This window comes from Sinocyclocheilus rhinocerous, unplaced genomic scaffold (genome assembly GCF_001515625.1).
Source record: "Sinocyclocheilus rhinocerous isolate Xijiao unplaced genomic scaffold, SAMN03320098_v1.1 scaffold288, whole genome shotgun sequence".
NCBI classification, from domain to species: Eukaryota; Metazoa; Chordata; class Actinopteri; order Cypriniformes; family Cyprinidae; genus Sinocyclocheilus; species Sinocyclocheilus rhinocerous.
This window is the reverse complement of record NW_015635021.1, coordinates 1,020,717-1,041,564: the sequence shown is the minus strand read 5'-3', so window position 1 is coordinate 1,041,564 and position 20,848 is coordinate 1,020,717. Positions and strand designations below refer to the sequence as shown.

The 20,848-nt window shown below is 38.9% G+C and overlaps 1 protein-coding gene across 4 annotated transcripts in view; it reads left to right on the top strand.

The window, feature by feature from the left end:
* The window catches only part of LOC107746031 (protocadherin Fat 1-like), a 65,906-nt gene extending 45,920 nt beyond the window's left edge, over positions 1–19,986 (top strand). Inside the window, exons 12-29 of one of the 4 annotated variants that reach the window (XR_001640649.1) lie at positions 2,027–2,260; positions 3,681–4,070; positions 4,326–4,540; positions 4,969–5,106; positions 5,197–5,340; positions 6,304–6,501; positions 7,579–8,401; positions 8,486–8,617; positions 9,291–9,448; positions 10,272–10,728; positions 10,820–10,973; positions 11,658–11,768; positions 12,407–13,053; positions 13,171–13,308; positions 14,834–14,876; positions 16,574–16,633; positions 17,085–17,120; positions 18,333–18,372. Coding sequence is in view for 3 of the 4 variants with exons in the window: in XM_016560086.1 (XP_016415572.1) it covers positions 2,027–2,260; positions 3,681–4,070; positions 4,326–4,540; positions 4,969–5,106; positions 5,197–5,340; positions 6,304–6,501; positions 7,579–8,401; positions 8,486–8,617; positions 9,291–9,448; positions 10,272–10,728; positions 10,820–10,973; positions 11,658–11,768; positions 12,407–13,053; positions 13,171–13,308; positions 17,085–17,120; positions 18,333–19,006 (4,649 nt within the window). In the remaining variant the exon portion in view is untranslated. Of the gene's footprint in view, positions 1–2,026; positions 2,261–3,680; positions 4,071–4,325; positions 4,541–4,968; positions 5,107–5,196; positions 5,341–6,303; positions 6,502–7,578; positions 8,402–8,485; positions 8,618–9,290; positions 9,449–10,271; positions 10,729–10,819; positions 10,974–11,657; positions 11,769–12,406; positions 13,054–13,170; positions 13,309–14,497; positions 14,559–14,833; positions 14,877–16,573; positions 16,634–17,084; positions 17,121–18,332 lie in introns of those variants that run through there. The other 3 variants (XM_016560086.1, XM_016560087.1, XM_016560085.1) reach the window with 3 other exon arrangements.
* Positions 19,987–20,848: the final 862 nt, after the last annotated feature.

Below are 20,848 nucleotides of genomic sequence, written 5' to 3'. Positions count from 1 at the left end.
AAATGTTTCTTGAGCACCAAATCAGCATATTAAAATGATGTGACACCGAAGGCTAGAGTAATGGCTATTGAAAATTCAGTTTTGCCATCACAGGAATAAAGTACATTTTAAAATATATTAAAATGGAAAAAGGTTATTTTAAATTTGTTAATATTTCCCTTTACTATTACTATTTTTATTAATAGTACCATTACTATTTATTATTCCTTCATTAAACTATTTCACTTTATTCACATTAATAATACTATTTTTACTATATTTTTGATCAAATAAATGCAACCTTGATGAGCATAAGAGACTTATTTCTAAAACATTTAAAAAAATCTTACGGACCCCAAACATCTGAACAGTCTAAGAATCATTGTCTCAACAGCCAGACAAATAAATGCCACATACACACTGAACATTTACAACATAATTTGCTTTTGCCTACAGTCAAACACACATCCTATTTAAAACCATAATTAATTCGAATTTAATTACTTGTTTAATTCCAGGGAAGGATGTACACCCTTAGGCTTTCATGACTGTTTTACAGTGAATACCATGGAAATCTGTTCCCAGTATTGTTCTTTTAATTTTTTTTACTTGTCTGTGTTATTCACACAAAAACGATCACACCAAATATTTTTATAAAACATTTCAAGTGTTGCCCCACTTCAGCTATTAACTCAAATCAACTGTCTCTCAACTGTGTGAATTAAACATCGGTTCCAGGCGGAAAGAGAGCAGAAATCAACAGTGGGTTTGTGACAGCGTCACACTGCTACAACACAAATGCTTTTGTAAAGGCGCTACTCACTGGCTCTTTGATAAAGCTGAGTGTGAAGGCAGGGAATGCTGGCTCGCAAACTGAAGGAGCGCTACTGTTCTTCTGTGTGGGTTTAGTGTGCACAGAGAATTTTCTTCACTTTTTTTCCCCTCCGTTCCATCGAGAAAAAGAAGAGGAGCATTATTGCAAGTTAGCAATGCCAAGTGTGCTCTCATGCGAGCCAACCAGACCCCTGAAAGCTGGCGACTGCTGTTCCGAGGGTGACTTTCCCTTTGCTTCTTTTCTCAGCTCACTCTCCAAGCAGCCTACATGCTGACTGCACTTTCTTCTCCCTTGCTATTTCTCTCATTTCTCACCATCCCTCTCCTCTTTAATCTTTTCTATTTCTTAAAGCCTCTCAGTGCAAGGATGATTTTAGCTTTCCTCGAGGGGGAACTTTTGGACACCCTGCATTCATCCTCCTTGAGATGCACTCCAGCTCAAGGGTCGACAGCAAACAGCTGGAACACAAAAAGGCAGTTTTAAATCAGTGACCACTTCAATGGAACTTAGCTTATGCTTGCTGAAATTATTAGGTCAGATAATTTCCTCATGAAAGAGACAACTGTCTCCCTTGCTGGCGTTTTTAGAGTGTCCTCTTGACTTGACAGATGAGATAAGCTTGAAGTGGAATTGGATTTTGTCTTGTTCATTAGTGCAGTGCCAGCTGATGTTCAAAATGATTGATGGGGAGTAAATTTTGGGGGTTTTAGCAAGCCACAACTATAATAAATATACAAAGCAGCTTTGCAGACATGAAGAATGAGAGAGCAGAACTGTTTGTGTGTGTGGAAGCAGCATCAGGGTGCCTACAAAACTAGAGTTTACACAAATTCACAAAATGTGTTCACCCCAAAATGAAAGTTCTGTGATCATTTACTCACTCTCATGTTGCTCCAAGCCAGTTTTTACAGATATTTTTAATGGAACCTGAGAAATTTCAGTCCATCCATTGAAAGTCCATGCAACCAAAACTTTTGACGCTTCAAAATGTTCATAAAGACCTTGTAAACACTGTGATGAAAAGATTTCATTAAGGATTTTATTTAGATATAAACATTGATTAATGCACATCACATTAAATATGGTAAATCCGAAATTAAATCCGAAATCTCTCTGGTTTCATTAAAAATATCTTTATTTGCATCATCAAAGATGAACGAAAGTCTTATTGATTTGAACACTCATTATTGATTGATTTCTTGATTTCATCAGGTGAATTGAAAACACTGCTCCCTCTGGACCGTGAAGAAGAGGAGGTTCACAAGATGAAGGTGCACGCTCTGGATGGAGGCGGACGCTTTTGTGAAGCAGAAGTTGAAATCACAGTCGAAGATGTCAACGACAACGCTCCGCAATTCACCTCTGACCCCTACACCTTCACTGTGTTTGAAAACACAGAGATAAACACACCTGTGGCTCGCCTGTATGCCTCAGACCTGGACACGGGTAAGATCCCCAGTATCCAGAACAAAGATATATTGATTTAAAAATATATTAAAATAGAAATTGTGTTTGCAAATAAGTGTGTTTCCCAATATATTCATTTCATTGTCATCATGTCATTTTATTACTTTACTTTATTACTACTTACATTTCACTGCTGGTCATATATTCTCTATATAACCATGTATGTGACAAATTAAAAAAAAAATCTTGAGAGGAAACCAACACGCACATATGACGTTCTCAGTCAAACAGGGCAGCACCTTTAATCTAGAAGAACACAAACCTCTCTGTCTTTCTCTCTCTCTCTCTCACTCGCTTCCACTCAATTTCTCTGATTTCCATTTGCATGGATTCCTCTCTTATCGTCCTTTTGTTCTGTACTCTATATCCTCAAATAGACACATTGTGTGCTCTGTGTACATTCCAGACCCTGTTTCACTTACGTCTGGCCTAAACACAAGCAATCTCTTCTTCCCTCATTTCTCAGCATCAATGCCACAACCTTCAGATCATTGGTTGCTTTTTTGAAGGTCCCTGATGTGGTAAAATACTAGTTAATTCTATGAACGGCACCTATGACATGCTTTTACTTGCACTTACAAAGCACTTTCAATGGAGGTCTATGGGATTAGCTTACAATAGCTGCACCAATAGACTTGAAATAATCATAAGAAGGTGTTTATTCAGCGATCAGTAGACTTGCACAATACTGAACTGTCATAAAGCAGCTGCACTCCAGTAATTTGGTCTGACTGAAACTTTGTAGAACACAAGAGATTGTGTTAACTGGCTATAATGAGAGAGTGTGTCTTGATAGATAGGATTGTACTAGCAAGCCACAAATGAGGCTTACTCAAAAAATGCATTAGAGGGATTAGTGTACTCTATCTTCATCTTGTTTGTTTGTTTGTGTGTGTGTGTGTGTGTGTGTGTGTGTGTGTGTGTGCTTTCCCCAATACAATAAGTGGCACTCACTCACACTTCTTAATATGCAGCTCAGGACCAGAGGTTTCACCACTGAATCTTTTGTTGGATGAATTTATAAGTCATTATAGTTAAGCAAATGAGACGAAGAAAAAATAATTTTAACTGCTGGAGGCTTTGCCATTGATTTGAAAGCTTCTTAATCTGCAAAATGTATTGATTTCATGTCAATCATTATGAATTGGTTGTCCTTTTGTAGTATGACAACGACAGCAACAGCTGGTCAAAATTGTTTTAAAGAGTTTCAGTTGTGCATTAAATGAAGGAATAATTGACAAAATATTATTGGTAGAGCCAATGTTACTGTATAATTGCACTACTGTTCAGAAAATTGGGGGCAGTGAGATTTTCAGGAATGGATTGACCATAAATTTGTACACTTATAAACATCTTAAATGTCTTTATTAATCTCATGGTGCTTTGTGTGTGTGTTTAGGTTCTAATGCAGAGATCCTCTATTCACTGCTGGACTCTGCTGATGGTGTGTTCTCCATCGATGAGGAAACTGGCATCGTGCATCTGGATCGTCCTCTGGACCGTGAACTCCAGTCACTCTACACCCTCCGCGCCTTTGCCACAGACCGTGGGTCCCCGCGGCGTCTCTCTTCCCTCACCACTGTCAGTGTTTCCATCTTGGACATCAACGACAACCCTCCAGTGTTTGAGCGACGCGAGTACACTTCCACCGTCTCTGAAGACATTCCGGTGGGCACCCAGGTGTTACGGGTGCACGCAGCCAGCCGAGACACAGAAGCAGGAGCAGGGATTACATACGCCATTATCAATGGAAACGAGAGAGGAGCGTTCCGCGTCGACCCCCATACAGGTAAACACAGCAGCTTAGATGAACCTCTTGAGATCCCTGCAGCACTGACTTCCAGTTAAATTTCAAGTTGACTTCTGATGGATTCATATTAGACACTTCATGGCCTGGCTTTGGATTATTTGTCTCATTTTATAACACTGTATACATTCATTCATTCATTAATTTATTTATCTGTTCATCCAAATATTTACTTAATTATTTGGAAAATAAATATTTCATTATTTAGAGAGGTTTTCATTGTCCTTTTCTTCCCAGGTGGTGTCTTCGTGATCGAGCCTTTGGACTACGAAACAGCACATGAGTATTATCTAACAGTGGAGGCTACAGATGGAGGCACGCCGTCACTCAGTGACATGGCCACAGTGAACATCAACCTGACGGATGTAAACGACAACAGCCCCGTCTTCAGCCAAGATATTTACTCTGCTGTGGTCAGCGAAGACGCAGAACTGGGAAAGATCGTGCTCGCTGTGAGTCATCGGCTTCTCTTTCTGAAGCACTTCTGATTTTATTGTGCCCTGCTCAGGTCTCTGGGTTACATCATCTCCTAAAATCAAAACAGAGCAAAGAACACACATACTAAACAAACACAGTCCAATGTCAAACTAAAGCTCAGCGACCCACACCAATCTGTTATCTGCAGTCTTCTATCTCGCTCTCACTCTGGTCATTTAGTAGAGATGTTCAAGTCTTATCATGCTGAATATAAATTGTCAGTGTGAAAGTGAGGCTTTGATACCCAGCTCTGTTTCACTTGCATGCCTTCTGATTTCCCTCGAGGGTCTCAGCCAATAGTTACTGACTCGCGAGGCAAGAAGGACGAAAGGCGGGGGTGTTGCATACCTGAGTCCGTGGCAATCTTTATATTAACCAGGTGTGTGTTTCTCCGTGTGTGAAGGTCATGGCTGACGATGCAGATGGTCCATCCAGTAATCAGGTGCGCTTCTCCATCATTGATGGCAATCAAGGCAGTCCTTTCACCATCGACCCCATCAGAGGAGAGGTCAAGGTGGCCCGCCAGCTCGACAGAGAGAAGGTACAAAACACTCAGGTGTCTCAGTAGCAGGTGCATTGGCAGTCTGTTGCTGAAACCTAATTATGGCATTTTGTTTTGTTTGTTTTTTAGACTTCAGGTTACACACTGACTGTGTTGGCCTCTGACAATGGAAGCCCGGCTCGATCTAGCAGCGCTACGGTCAACATAGACGTCTCGGACATAAACGATAACCCACCTCTCTTCTCTCAGGCCAACTACAGCATCATTATACAGGTCTGAGTCCTCAGAGGAGATGATACATTGTTTTCACTGTCAATAATCTCTCTCCAATGCCTGTTGATTCTAAGGAATTTAGGGTCATTAGACACCAATCAGATGCATTTCACACACACAAAAAAAACGTTTTTTTTGCATTCAAAAACAGCTGTGTAGAGTAACAGAATTCTTCATATTAATGACACTGACAAAGTGCAGTCTTGTTATTGTTAGTTATAGATAAACTAAAAATGAAATGAAAAAAGCTGAAATAAAATGAAACGCTTAAGCTTTAAAATCTTTAGTTTTTTAGTTCAAGTTGAAAAACTAAAAAATTAAAATTGAAATAAAATTAGCAAAAAAAAGCACATACAATTAGCAAAACTTAAAGTAAAGTGAAAACTGAAGATCTAAAAATAAAAGCTAATTCAAAATAGCAGTAAAGACCATAATAGTATATAAATAATACTAAAATAACACTTAAACAGTATTTAAAAAAAATCAGAATTTGGTAAAAAGTCACACATGAAAAAAAATTGTAAAGGTTAAAAAAAAATTTATATAAACTTACTAATCAACTATCTTGACCAAAAACAACTTAAAACAACATTAAGCAATAATATTAGTCTACTTTTCATGATGCAAACAAATATCAATAGATATCAATAGTAAAAGGGGAAGTAATGACTTCCTACATTATTTCCGACAGAATCTTGTTTCACGCTGAAATTCATCATTATGGAAGTTAAATGCATTACGAAAACTGTTTCCATTTGCCTTTTGAAACATTGCTCTTAGGAAAAATCATTATTAGTCACCAGATATGCCTGTGCTTGCTGGCACTAAAATATAATCATAGCTTCTCAATTTAAGTCGTAAAATGTGCTACATGCCAAATTTGCCTTAAGATGTAAAAAAAAAGTGTGAATGTTGTAGGTCTAAATTATAAAACCTTTAACGTGTTCTGCATATGTTGTATAGGAGAACCAACCAGTTGGTACCAGTGTTCTCCAGCTGACCGTGTCTGACCGTGATGCCTCCCACAATGGACCTCCTTTCACATTTTCTATCATCAGTGGGAACGAGGGCGAAGCCTTCCAAATCACTCCTCAGGGCGTGCTGGTCTCCGCGGCAACTCTGAGCCGCCAGACTCAAGAGTTCTACCTCCTACAGGCCCAGGTGAGACCTCAATCTCTCCCTCTGATTCTCCAGCTCTCACTGAAGCTATAGGAGTCTTGTTCCGTTTTCACTGGAGGTATGAAGGGATAGATTATCTGTAGAGCTGAGTTGAAGCGTTGCTTGTTCAGTATTCCCCACATGGGCCTGGCATGTGCAATAGAGTATGAAGGAGCAGCCATGAAAACCTTAGCAGAGGAGAGGACCTGTAAGAAAATGATTACAGCAGTCTCTTTCCCAGTCTCCTCTTCTTTTAGGTGTACCGTTTCCTTTGTTCAGTAGGAGGTCATTCTATGGGTCCCTTTTCCATTTTGATAAGGTGATTCTCTAAATGCATGTTCTTTTATTTCCATATACTGAGTTTTCATCAATTAAAAAAACTAAAAAAACTTTTTTAAATAAATTAATTTTGTAGTTACTAATTTCTTATTGATGTATTTAGAAAAAAATGGCATAGGCTATTCACTGCTAAACTTTTCTGTGTGTTTTTATTAGAGCTACAAATGACACCTTTTTTATAAAATAACTCCGGGAAATCAATAGGGATAGTGAAATGGGAGGCAAAGTAATTGGTAAAAGAGGAAGGACATGAGCCAGCCTCAAACTTGTGCAGTTGTCCATTGCTACAAGAGTAAATCCAGGCTCAAGTGCTCCCTCTACTGACTGTGACTGGCACTTATCATCAGTCTCTCCATACATGTGCAAAGACGTTCTGCCCTAATACTCAATTACACTTCAAACAGCTGACTTGATAATTTGGCAGCATATGTTATATGACTAATAGTGTATTGTTTTAGTTAACAACATTTATGATACTTGCTGTTCTGAGCTGTAAAGTGAGATATAGCATAAGAGGTATGAAAACAGTTGTGTTTTGAAATTAGACTCCTTTCTCAAATTCTTCCTTCTGTAAATACTAGTGCTTTCTAAGACAAACATCAGTATTACTATTGTTTAAAATTAACATTGGGGATTTGACGCCCAAACCCCAAATATTAAACCTTGAAGCCTAAGTATGAAACTAATGATTTCTAATTGTTGCAATTCTGAATCCTAAATCTCATGACTCCTTTGTCCTAGGTAACGGACAGCGGTCGCCCACCATTGGTCTCCACGGCGTTTGTGAGTGTACGTTTGATCGAGGAGAGCATCTACCCTCCTGTCATTCTTCCCCTGGACATCTTTATCACCACAGCAACAGATGAATATTCAGGTGGGGTCCTGGGTAAAATCCACGCCACCGATCAGGATGTTTATGACACTCTAACCTACAGCCTCGCACCCGATAGTTCCTCCACCTCTGAAAACTCTGGCCTCTTCTCTGTCTCCCCCGCTGATGGGAAACTCGTGGCCCGTGGGAATCTGGATGCTGGTCAATACGTCCTTAACATTACAGTGACAGATGGTCGCTTTACTGCTGCTGCCCGAGTCAATATTCACGTACGGCAGGCAACAGCACAAGCGCTCGATAACTCCATCGCTGTGCGTTTCTCTGCAATAGCGCCGGAGGAGTTTATCGGAGATTATTGGCGTAACTTTTTGCGGGCTTTGCGGAATATCGCCGGTGTCAGACGCGGAGACGTGCAGTTAGTCAGCTTGCAACCTGCTGCTGATGCCTCCGGTGACCTGGAAGTACTTCTAGCTCTAGAAAGGTCAGGAAGTCCATTCCAGCCCCAGGAAGTGGTGTACAGGAAGCTGAATGCCTCAGTTGGGGTAATCGAAGAGATGACTGGAGTCCGTATTGTACGAGTTGTGAAGAAACTCTGTGCCGGTTTGGACTGTCCTCTTAGTTACTGCCAAGAGACGGTTTCCTTGGAGACGGGAGCAGTGTCGACCTACAGCACGGCTAGGATTAGTTTTGTTACGCCACGTCACATGCGCACATCCAAATGTCTCTGTGAAGGTAACACGAATATACAACCACAGAATATTCCATATATTTCACTTTCAGTCTAGAGTGATGTTAACCATTTATGTGTGATTATAGGAGCTGAGTGTCCTGTCCTGAGTAAACTCTGTGAGGCAAGCCCCTGTCCTGATGGCATGGAGTGTGTAGAAGACCCCATACACACCAAATTCAAATGCATCTGTCCTGAGGGAAAACAGGAAGAGTGCTCAGGTATGAACACACATCTATGTGTTGTCACACAGCTTAGTGCAACTCACACTTTATTGAAGCACCATATTGAAGGCACAATTTACATAACTCATCCTGCTGTTTTTGTGCTATGGACAAAAAATATAGTAAATTACCTATAATAATTACTATTATAAAATAGTAAATAACCATATTTGTCATATTTACAGTTTTTTTGTTTTAGTACTTCAACTAAAACTATACGAAAATGAGAAATGTTTCCTTTGCGACTAGCTGAAATATATGTGTGTGTGTGTGTGTGTGTGTGTGTGTGTATATATATAGAGAGAGAGAGAGAGAATATTATATTTTATTTCAGTTAATGATTATTTATTATTATTATTTTATTTTAAGTAATGAAAATGTTTTATTATGGTTTTAGTTTTAGTTCACAATAATAACCCAGTAAGCCAATAAGAAACCACCCAGGATGACGTTTCAACCACACTGATTTCCTTGTTAGCGGTTTCAAATCGAACTGATGATGTCATTGCATGCTAAATTATGAATGGTTTGTGTTTTGCAGCGTTTCAAGCAGTAACATTTTGTGCATGAAGTGGACATTTAGTATTGCTGCATTAAAAACATATTGTTGGCTGTGGACATTATGATAGCATCACTTATAATTTGTTTTGGTTTGCTCTCTGTGTTGTAGAGCGTCAGTCCTTAACATTCAGCGGAAATGGATATGCACGGTACAGGCTAATGGAGAATGAGAATAAGGAAGAAATGAAGCTGTCCCTCAGACTGAGAACGTTCTCCACCCACGCCACTGTCATGTACGCCAAAGGCACAGACTACAGCATACTGGAGGTGAGTGTGTGCTCTTAACCCCTTCAGTCCTTCCAAAACAAAAAAGAAGAGAAAACAGAAAAGGAGTTATTCTGGAGCCGGGAGAAGAGAGGGGAGCTCTTTCTCACGCATTCCAATTTGGTGAGGGAAAACCACACAACTGACAGAAAGAGCAAAGGAGTCTGGGACTGAAATGCAAGCAGTGTCATCTCCCTGCTGTTGCATTATAATAATAATCTGATTCTGCTTATCCCTGAAGAATAATTCCTCATTTCATCTGTTGAAACAATTTAACTGCCGGAATACTACAATATCACACCTGAAATACTTCACAGAGTCATCTTTTTGGCTGTTTAAAAATAACTAATAAACTGCCTACTTAGACAATAACTTTTATAGGCACACATTTTTGGCCATCATAAGCTTGTTTTCAGTCCAAAAAAAGATGCTGACACAGAATATGCCTGTGATGCCCAAAAATGTGCAAAACAAAACTTGCACATCATGCCCAAAAACATTGCATTTGCCTTGGTTTGTCCATTTAGGTGACTTACTAGGTTTTGAGAGATTTATATATTTATACATACAACATGCAACTTAAAAGGACAGGTTCACATAAGCTGATTTATTTTATTTTATAAATATAATTATATTTTAAGAATTATTTATCAGTTTATTTTTAAGAAATTTAATAACAATATATAAATAATTATTTAAAATATTTTGACTGTCAATAGTGAATGTGGATTCGACTTGAAATGCTAAATATTTTAATTGACTCCAGATGTTTGTCATTTTAATATAGGGTCAGCATGAAAGACAAGACTGTGTGTGTTTGTTTCAGATTGTGAACGGCCGCCTGCAGTACAAGTTCGACTGCGGCAGTGGTCCTGGTGTGGTGTCTGTGCACAGTACCCAGGTCAGTGATGGAGAGTGGCACACTGTCTCTCTCGAGGTAGATGGCAACTACGCTAGACTGGTCCTAGATCAGGTCCACGCTGCGTCTGGCACTGCTCCGGGAACTCTGCGCACACTCAACCTGGACACCAGCATGTACTTTGGGGGTCATGCACGGCCGGCGTCCGGCTCAGGAAGACTTGTGGTAAATGGGCTGCGGGGTTGTCTGGAGGGGATTGTGTTTAATGGGAGGGAGCTGCCGCTGTCTCAGGTTCGAGGGGTTCACTCCGTCCTGGAGGAGCTGGTCGAGGCGGCTCCCGAATGCAGCTTGGCTCCTCCAGTCCAGGGCTGCTCCAGTAACCCCTGCACTAATGGAGGCACATGTTCATCACTGCCTAATGGAGGTATGCATGGTGTTTTTTTTTTTATTTGTGTAATTGTAGTTCATTCAAATATAGGACTGACTAATGTGCTGTGCTTTATTGTGTGTTGTAGGGTATTTCTGTAAGTGCACCGCTGCGTTCATGGGCACTCACTGTGAAGTCACAATCAGCCCCTGTGCCTCTAACCCCTGCCTCTATGGAGGCACATGTATCCCACGAGGAGGAGACTTCTACTGCCAGTGCAGAGGACAGTACTCTGGGCAACGGTGAGAACACATGCGCATGTGACCACAGAAATTATTCGGACACTTGAGCAACCTGTATGCTGTTCAGATACTTTGCTTTAAATTTAGAAAAATAGTTTGCTCTAAACATGTGATTGTGCTATCTTTCTTTTTTGCTGACTCTGTTAGCAGATAAATGTGTCTACTTTTCATTCATTTTCATTTTAAATGTTAAATGACTCATTTGTTCCTAATACTTTTAATTAAATTGATTTTTTTTCTTTGACCCCATAGCATTACATCCTGTTCCTCTGTTTGTCTGAACATTTTTTAAAGTTTGATATTTAATTTAATTTGTTCTTTCTCCATTTTAATGTCATTGAGTATAGTGCAGATATGTAGCCAAATCAGAATGTAAGCTCTGTCAATATTTTCATTAATTAAACTTCATTAATATGCATGATCTGACTCAAACTAAAGAAAAATACTTCAGAAATCCATGCGGCTTTCTCAGTAATTCCTATTCAATTGGAAATTTAATCAGAAGCTTTGGGAGATGATGTGATTGATAATCAAATTTAATTCAGTAAGACAGAATCAATTTTCTCTTTGAGAAATTTCTACTGCAATTAAAAACTATCCAAACACAGTTTTTCTTATTTAAAGTTTATCTAAAGTTTGTGAAGTTTCTGAATGACATTTTGGCTCTTTGTAATTTTCTATCAGGTGTCAGCTGGGTCCATACTGCACAGATAACCCGTGTAAGAACAGCGGCAAGTGCATTGATAGCCTGGATGGTCCCGTGTGTGAGTGTGAACCAGGTTTCCAAGGAGACAGGTACATCTTTTGACCCATCTAATAAACCTGTGAAACTCAATCAAATATATCAAATGGGCATCATGAAGAGCTTCTTTATGAGATGCTACTTCGACTGAGATGTACCTAGATGAGAGTTTTTTTAAATGAAAGAAATTAATATTTCTATTCAGCAGTGATGCATTAAATTGATTAAAAGTGTCAGTAATTATACTGACATTTATAAAAGATTTCCATTTCAAATAAATGCTGTTCTTTTGAACTTTCTATTCATTGAGAAATCCTGAAAAAAATGAATTAGTTTCCTCAAAAATATTAGGCAGCAATGTTTTCAACATTGATAATTATTAAAAAAGTTTCTTGAGCACCAAATCTGGATGTTAGAATGATTTCTGAGGTGTCGTGGGCTGCTGAAAATTTTGCAGTAAATTAAATAGATTACATTTTAAAATATATTAAAAAAGAAAACCGTTATTTCAAATTGTCATAATAGTTCATAGTATTACTGTTTCTACTCTGTTTTTGGCCAAGTAAATGCAACCTTGGCAAGCATAAGAGACTTCTTTCTCCAAACTTTTGAATGATAGTGTAGGTTGAGTCTGCAGCTGTGTATTTACAGTACAGTTTGTGTGTGTGTGTGTGTGTGTGTGTGAGTTTAGGTGCCTCAGTGATGTAGATGAGTGTCTGAAGAACCCTTGTGGCAATGGTGGTCACTGCCAGAACACGTACGGCTCCTTCAACTGTAACTGCTCTGCGGGCTACAGTGGGCGCCACTGTGAACTCCGTTCTGAAATCCGCAACGAATTTATCTCCACCTCTTGGAACATCGGCCTGGAGGAAGTAATCGGAATCGTCGTCTTCGTTGCCAGCATCTTCCTTATCGTCCTACTGTTCGTTGTGGTTCGCAAGCGCATTTGCCGGCGCTCAAAATCCAAATCTGACGATGACGACAAGTTCGGCGTAGGCACAGGAGCCCCACACGCCTTCCTCCAGCGGCCGTACTTCGACTCCAAACTCAACAAGAACATCTACTCTGACATCCCACCGCAGGTCCCTGTTCGGCCCATCTCCTACACTCCCAGCATTCCAAGCGACTCCCGCAACAATCTGGACCGCAACTCATTTGAGGGCTCGGCCATACCAGAGCACCCAGAATTCAGCACGTTCAACCCTGATTCGGTGCACGGGCACAGGAAGACAGTGGCTGTCTGTAGTGTAGCACCTAACCTGCCTCCTCCCCCACCCTCCAACTCAGTGTCTGATAGCGACTCCATACAGAAGCCCAGCTGGGATTATGACTACGATGGTACGTACGGAGTCCCATCTGCAATCCAAGTGTCCTGCGTGTGACTTCTAAGACAGTCTATTTAATGGGCTCAGTGAGTGAGTGAAAGTTTGTGTGACTGTTGTCTTCTCCTCACAGCTAAAGTGGTGGACTTGGACCCGTGTCTAGGTAAGAAGCCGGTGGAGGACAGTGCCTGTCACCCTTACAACACCAGAGGCAGCATGTCTGAGGTCCACTCTCTCAGCTCCTTCCAGTCCGAGTCATGTGACGACAATGGTACATATGGAACAGAATGCATTTGCTTTTACTCATCTTATAAATGACTCATAGATTGTAACCAGCCAGATATACTTGTCAGACATTCTTATGCTTTTTTTCAGATTTCAGAATTATATATACTGTATGTTTCTCTGTAAACCAACTGAAAAAAAATATTATGGAAAGAATACAGCTTCTTTAGTAGCCAAAAAAGGCTATATTTGGAATAAAACCACCTAGTGCACTGCATACTGTGATAAATAGTGACAGTATACAACAAATGCTGCCTATTAATTTAAAAACAAATCTGTAAAGAAATAGATAAAAAACTATTCAAACAGTAGTGCTGCATTAGTGTGGACAGTATTAGCCACACCTGCAAACTTGTCTACTTACTGCAAAATTTGTCATTGTGACGTTGAAATAGGTCCAAGGAGATTCAAAACCGATAAAATGATGTTTTATTAAAGTTCGGGAGCAGCACGTTCAGATAATCAACTCAGTTAGCACAATAGTAAATATATATATACAGATACAGCCAACTTCTGTCCCACAACAGTTTTCCGGCATCCCACCTCCACCCTAAACTCCTCACTCCTAACTATTCTTACCCCAGCTTGGGGATATGGGGAGCTCTCTGGGTTCGGGCTAAATTCCGAGCTCAGAGCCCTCCCCTCGGACAGCACACCAAATATGCATACTATTTGCTCAATCTGATTATACGTAAGTGTGAACTCGTGAAATATATTTAGATGTATTTCATATTAACCTTATTAAAAATATAAAGTTGTTTAAATTGTTTTCATAGCACTTTTTACAGTCAATGATGTTAACATAAGACACTAGAGCTGTCTTTTTCTTTAAGTTGTCTTTTTACTTAAGTTTGAGTGATGTTCAGTTATCATCTCATAGATAAAAACAGTATCTGATATTATTTCTTTTCATTTAACATACTACTGCACAGTATACATAGTGTGAAACAGTACTAGTATTCTATTCCAAACATAGTCTAAATGTCTTGCATGCTCTTTTTCAGTTGACAGACCCCTATATAGTTTATCATGTTTTCATAGGTTTTTTTTTTCTGAACATCTGCTAACTCTGTCTTTATTTTACTGATGTAACCGAGTGTAAAGGGTGTTATGTTTTTGGGTCATGTGTTATGTCGTTTCTCTCTCTCTTCCTTATCGCTGCACTGGGGCTTCAGCGCCCATTTGGATCAAATCTCACCACAGACACAGAGCAAGGTTTTAAATAGAGGCCTGCTCGTAAGTGAACACTCGCCCACGGTAGAAGGAAGCGATCATTAAAGGCCCTGTGAAATTCTCAATGCATAAAAAGAAGGAAGCATGTCTTCCGTCTAAGCCCCCTCGTCTTTTTTTTGCCATTGCTGAGAGCAGCTTCTCATAAGTTTTTCATCAGTTCAAGCCAACATCTGAAAATGACCTATATAGTCTCTTTATTAGTTCTCTGTGTGAAATTCATATTTTGGATCTCTTCTCTTCTTTTTTCCCCCTTCCTTTCTTTGTGTCTCTTAATGAAGCCAATGGATGGTTGAAGACATCAGCTCAGAGTGTAAAAGCAGGGTATGAAAAGTACACATGATGGGTCTCCTGCACACGCAGCACAACATTTCTGTTGATCCTGATTACTGTATCTGAGGGCCCTTTCACATGACTTGTGGCAGCGTTCCCCAGTGCGTTGAACTGAAGAGAACAAACTGTCAAGCAATAGCATTCCCCCGGCGCTGTTGCGGTCAGGTCAAACCTTGTAACAGTGCTTAAATTACAAACAGTTTCAGTTTTGAACCATTTGCTGCTGACCTTTTGAAGCAAATGGTTACTGCACAGTTTGTAGGATGATAGCATTATTATGCAAAAATAAAAACAAGATAAGAGAGAATCTGATCCAGTGTGAATCTAGTCAAAGGTGTGTATATCATCACTCACGCACTATAATCCTTATATTATGCATGTTAGATATTGGCCGATCAAAGCACCAAATGATGCTTGTGTTGAGAAATGCATTGAAATTAGGGATCCCTGATGGCAGTGTTTATTTAAGTTTTATTTATGTTATTTATTCATATTTTAAATATTTGTTTCATTTTAGTTTAACTTTTAGCAATTTTATGTGCTTTTGTGGATCTCTTTTATTTCATTTCCGTTTTAGTTCTTATTTCAGTTAGTTGCCAAGGCAAGTTTTTCATATAATTTTTAAATTTTATTTTATTTAAGCTTCATTTCAATTACAAAAAAATTTTTTTTTAAAGTTTCTTATTTTTACTGCAGGATGCCATTTCCTAAATGAAGTTTTTTTTTTGTTTTTTTTTAAGTAGCAGTGGTTTGAAGGGGGATAATTTCAAACAAGTTGTAGTACTGTAGATAACAGTTTGTGTGAAAACAAGAGAAGTTACATCTCACAGTTTTTGCTATTTAAGCTTCGCCACTATAAACATCAAAAAAACAATAACTGCCCAACTCCAAAAGTCAACTTTTTAAACATCGTCTCAAATTCTATTGCTGCACTTCATTCAACTGTTTTTGAATGCATGAGCACATCATGTCTGACAGACATTGAACAATCATGTCTGAACCTGCTATATGATTTTTTACATATCGTTTTGCACACCCTGACATAAGTCATGTGTAAGGGACTACAGTCATCTAACCATTGACTCTTGACCCTCATTTGACGTTTTCAACCCCTGACCTTGCCCTATCAACTCCCCCACTGAACCTCTGATGAACACTAATGCATTATATTAAATGGATTGTCCATATTTCCTTATGGCCATGTACCCACATATTCCTCTGCTTCTTTAATTTTTCTCCATCTGCTGGTTTTGGTTTGGGGCTAGAGAGTGTCTTTGTTCTCTTTTATCTTTGAGAATTTTCCTGATCCTTCCTTCTATCTCTCTGTTAATGTGTGTAATCATGAGCACAGTGTCAGCGTCATTCCCACCGTCCTCCACCAGAGCTCAACCCAGACGTGTGCCTTCCCGACACAACTGAATCCCTCTGCCATTAACCCATCCCTCAGATCACACCCTTGTCAGAAGCCAAAATCCCATAAAACCTGTTAGTATCTGTTGTTCTGAAGGTGCCAGTAAATCAGTTACAATCCATCAGTTTTGTCAGATGTCAGAATGCAATGTCTCATCGTGAGAAACGCTTTTGTCTGTTTCTTCTCTACCTTGCAATCTTGACTTCCAGTGTTTCTTTCCTGTCATGTTTACTTGAAAAATTAATGTTAGATTTCTCTTATCTGCCCTTCTTACAAGCCTCCCTAGTGACAGTAATCCACCTTGTCAGCGCTGTTGTTGACTCGGTGGAGAATGAAGGTATTCTTTTGCTGCTTCATTGCTGATTATTGGGTATCTGTGTCATTAGTGTTTGGTGGGTAATTATTAGGGCTCCAAAATGCCATTTTCTTCACCCATATCACATCTAGAAAGACAAAGAAATTAAAAATGACCGATCACATCTCCTATCAAATGCATCATTAGCCAATCAGGTGCCTCATTTGATTTCAGTGGCACATGATTGTTCAGCTTATTTGAGATGGAAAATTGCAGTCTTACCAAGACTGATTTCACCTTCCCACCATACTGTGATATGAAATGTTTCTGTGCAAGCAAATGGCATGAAGATCGTCTCATAACTTCATGGCTCTTACATTTGTATCCACCTTGTACTGCACTCTTTTTTTCCAGAGTGTTCTTCGGTCTCCTATTATTTGACATTTTCTCTTCCTCTCTTTTCTGTGCAATTCTGTTTGCTTTTTATCTAAAGAGTCATTCTCGGCTCATGAACACAAGAACCCAAGAGGTGATTTATTTTTATTTTGTACAGTTTGCCTGATGCCTTTCCATTTGATTTCATTTTGGCTTGGTTACCCCCTTCAATATAACAAAACTCTGCATGTCCACAAAATCTGTGACAAAAATAGTCTGAAATAAACTCACTTCTTTTGGTAGCGTTAGAAATAATTGGATATTGTGCAATTTTTGTCACAGCTTTTCGTCACAAAACGTTTTTTTGTTTTTTGGTGTCCCAGTAAAACATGGTCTCCCTGAAATTCCCTCAAACTGCTCTATAATAGTAACCTTAAAACACCCGCCCTAATAATATAATGTTTACAAATTAATCTTTGAAAGTATTGACTAATTGTCATATTTTGTCAAGGTTGTTTTGTAAATCTACAAACAATAGACATATTCTGAGTTACTGTACATGTGTGGTGTGTGTATTTGTGTGCACTCTGAATGATCTGCATTGTTTTGGTGTGATACTGACATTGCATGCTGGTTTTAAATGACCTGGCTGGTATTAACTGTGTGGTTCATGAAGGGTTGAAGTCAATTCAACTTCAGTTAGTGCACAGAAAACATTTTTAACATTTTAACAAAACACAAATTAACATTTGACAAAAAACATTTGCATTGGAAGATTTTCTGTCAATTTCAAGTCGACATTATTAACATTATAGTGTATTTGTTATATTAAGTTATTATTATTATTATTATTTAATATAGAAACAAGAAAATCCTGCACATTATCCCAGCTTGCAAAAAAAAAAAAAAAAAGCAATTAGCGATTTTATTTGCATTTTTATTGAATTCAATTATTGATAATAATGCATTTTATTTTATTCGTTTTTTATTTTATTGTCAATAATACATTAGTGCATGTTATTATAAAAAAATCTTCATAATGTTAGTTAACATTAGTGTAATAAAAGTTATGTCAATTATAGCAAATAACGACAGAAGCGTTATAAGAAGGGATTATGGCTGCCAACATTTCAATAATTTCCTGCTCAACTTCTAATTTCTATACTACATTAATGTTAAGTAAAATGGGTTATGAATGCCTTTTTTTTTTTTCAAAACTAAAATTGACCTCTCTGAAGTTGAATTGATATTGACCCCAGCCCTTCTTATTTGTGTAAAACCTAATCTAATCTTTTTGTTGTTGTTGTTTTTGTTTTTTGTATTGCGGCCTGTCACTGTGATGCTTACTATTATTTTTGTCCGACAGGCTATCATTGGGACACATCTGACTGGATGCCGAGTGTTCAGCTTCCTGGAATCCAGGAATTTCCTCAGTATGAGGTAGTGGAGGCCCCACCCACCATTTACAGTGACCCCGCCCTGTTGGACACGGACTACTATCCCGGCGGATACGACATTGAAAGCGACTTCCCTCCTCCACCCGATGACTTTACTTCCCACGACGACTTGCCCCCTCCTCCGCCCGTGCCGGAGTACGGGGATCGCTACGGCACATTGCAGCCCACCACACGAGCGCTAAACAGCGCCCCCTCTAGTCCCGGAGGATCTGGAGTACGCCAGCGCCCACCCTTGCCCCAACTCTACAGCCTCACCCAATTCCTACCCCACCACCATTACTCATCAGACCCCGAACCCCAGACCAACCCCACCAGCACCATCACATCATCCTCCACCGGAGGATACCGGCACGGAGGCTTCCCGCTGGGCTATGGCCGCGACTTCGATCCCCCCGCTGCCGATAACATGTCGCTCTCGCTGTACACGTCCACGGCGTCCTGCTCGGACATGTCCGCCTGCTGTGAGGAGTCAGAAGTGATGATGAGCGATTATGAGAGCGGCGGAGAGGAGGAGGGAACGCAGTTTCAGAGGCTCATCATACCGCCGCTGGACTCTCAACAGCAGCAGCATACTGAAGTCTGACACTGGATCCAGAATATCAAAAGTGCCTAAATGAAACCCTGCTACAGGAGACTGATTGTGTGTTCAAACCATAACCACACCACATACACGGTACACAAACGTAGTCTTACACTTAACGTAAATGCCAAACATCCAAACGCACACATTGTATACATCTGTATCTCCCTCAAGAGAGGTTTTGAAAAGACGTGCTTAAACACGAGTTCTCTCCAGTAGCTCTTGTGGGCAGTTATTAATATTATTATTATTATTTAACAGTATTGGGGAGAACATTAGACTTGGCTGTGCCATTAAATAATATGTTGATCATCATGCATACGATCATGCTGAGATGTACAATTTACACAAAATATAACTGATATATTGTCATGGATATTGGGAGAAAAGCATAATTTCAATCATCAAGGTGATATCTGTATTTGTATAGATATAACCATGCAAACTGATTTTTTTATACAAATCCTCATTCATTTGTAATGTAAATTTTAATGTACAGTTTTGGTTTCAAGGTTTTACTAGGTTTTTGTAGATATTTTTTGCTTTTTTTTTCAAAAAAGAAAGACAGGAAAAAGTAGTATACCAACTCAAATGGTGTGTATCAGCCTTACTGTATGTCCATTCACAAGCAAAGAAAATAATTTTTAAAAATACATAAAAAAATGTCAAGGATGTGAATGTGTGATCTTCACAACACATGTTCATTTCTGAAAGGATGTCTGCATATTCTTGTGATGTGTTATGTTATGTTTTCTTTTCTTTTTTTTTGTTCTTTGTAAATTGTGACTTTGGAACATCTTTATTTTTTGACCATGAAAATGGGACCCAATATATTTATAGTGCGAGATTATTCACAGACATGTGACTTTTTCAGGGTCTGCGTTTGTGTGAGCAATGCTATGGTCTTGTTTCATGATTTTTATTAAATACTGCCACTAGCTTAACTGCTTTACTACTGGCAATAAATTATTCTCTAAAATGGGTGTTCGTCTTGCATGCGTTTATTTACTTTTCATACACACAAAGACACTTAGGCAGAACAATAAAGATATTCAACTTGAAATACTTCACTTTTATAAAGGGAGATCAATGCTTGAATGTGTTGATCTGTGATTAGAGCAGTACATGCTGTGTTGATAGCAGTTTAGATGCATTATTCCTGTCAGAAAGTGAAGGCAACTGTCTGAAACAAGGGAAACAAACAGTCAGAACGATCTTTAGGGACCCTTAAAAAAACAGGTCATTGTTGCTCCTTATAAAGGTATCTATTTATGATATAACTGATCCAAGAATAATCAGTTTTTTTTTTCCTTTTCTTTGATGCTTAAACATTCTCCAAGCTGAACTACCGGTACTATACTCATGCCAAAATCCTATAAAGTGTGTTAGTCGCACATAAATTGGCTAGGCACATTTCCCAAAAAAACATAATTTACCACAAGTAAAATGCCTAAACATTAGCAAGAGAATCAGACCACCCATTACATGAATCTAAACAGATCTCCACAGTTTATTAGTGACAAGGGGACAGTTAATAAATTGTTAATTATTAGTAAATGTTGATTATTATAAAGCCATCATACACTATATCAGAGAATAAATAACTTGGTAAAGACAATACAATGATACTCTACAGTCTGCATTAAGCCTACTTTGAGCATAACTTACAGTATAACTGCTGTAGAGAGATGATATTTTCTTAATATTGATACTGATTTAGCAAGAAACTTGTGACCCTGCAATACTTCCTACAAATACTGTTAACAATTCATATTTAAGTGACTATAACATATAGTCTATAAAAGAGTATAACATACTTTGGTTAAAATTTCTCAATGGTAGTGT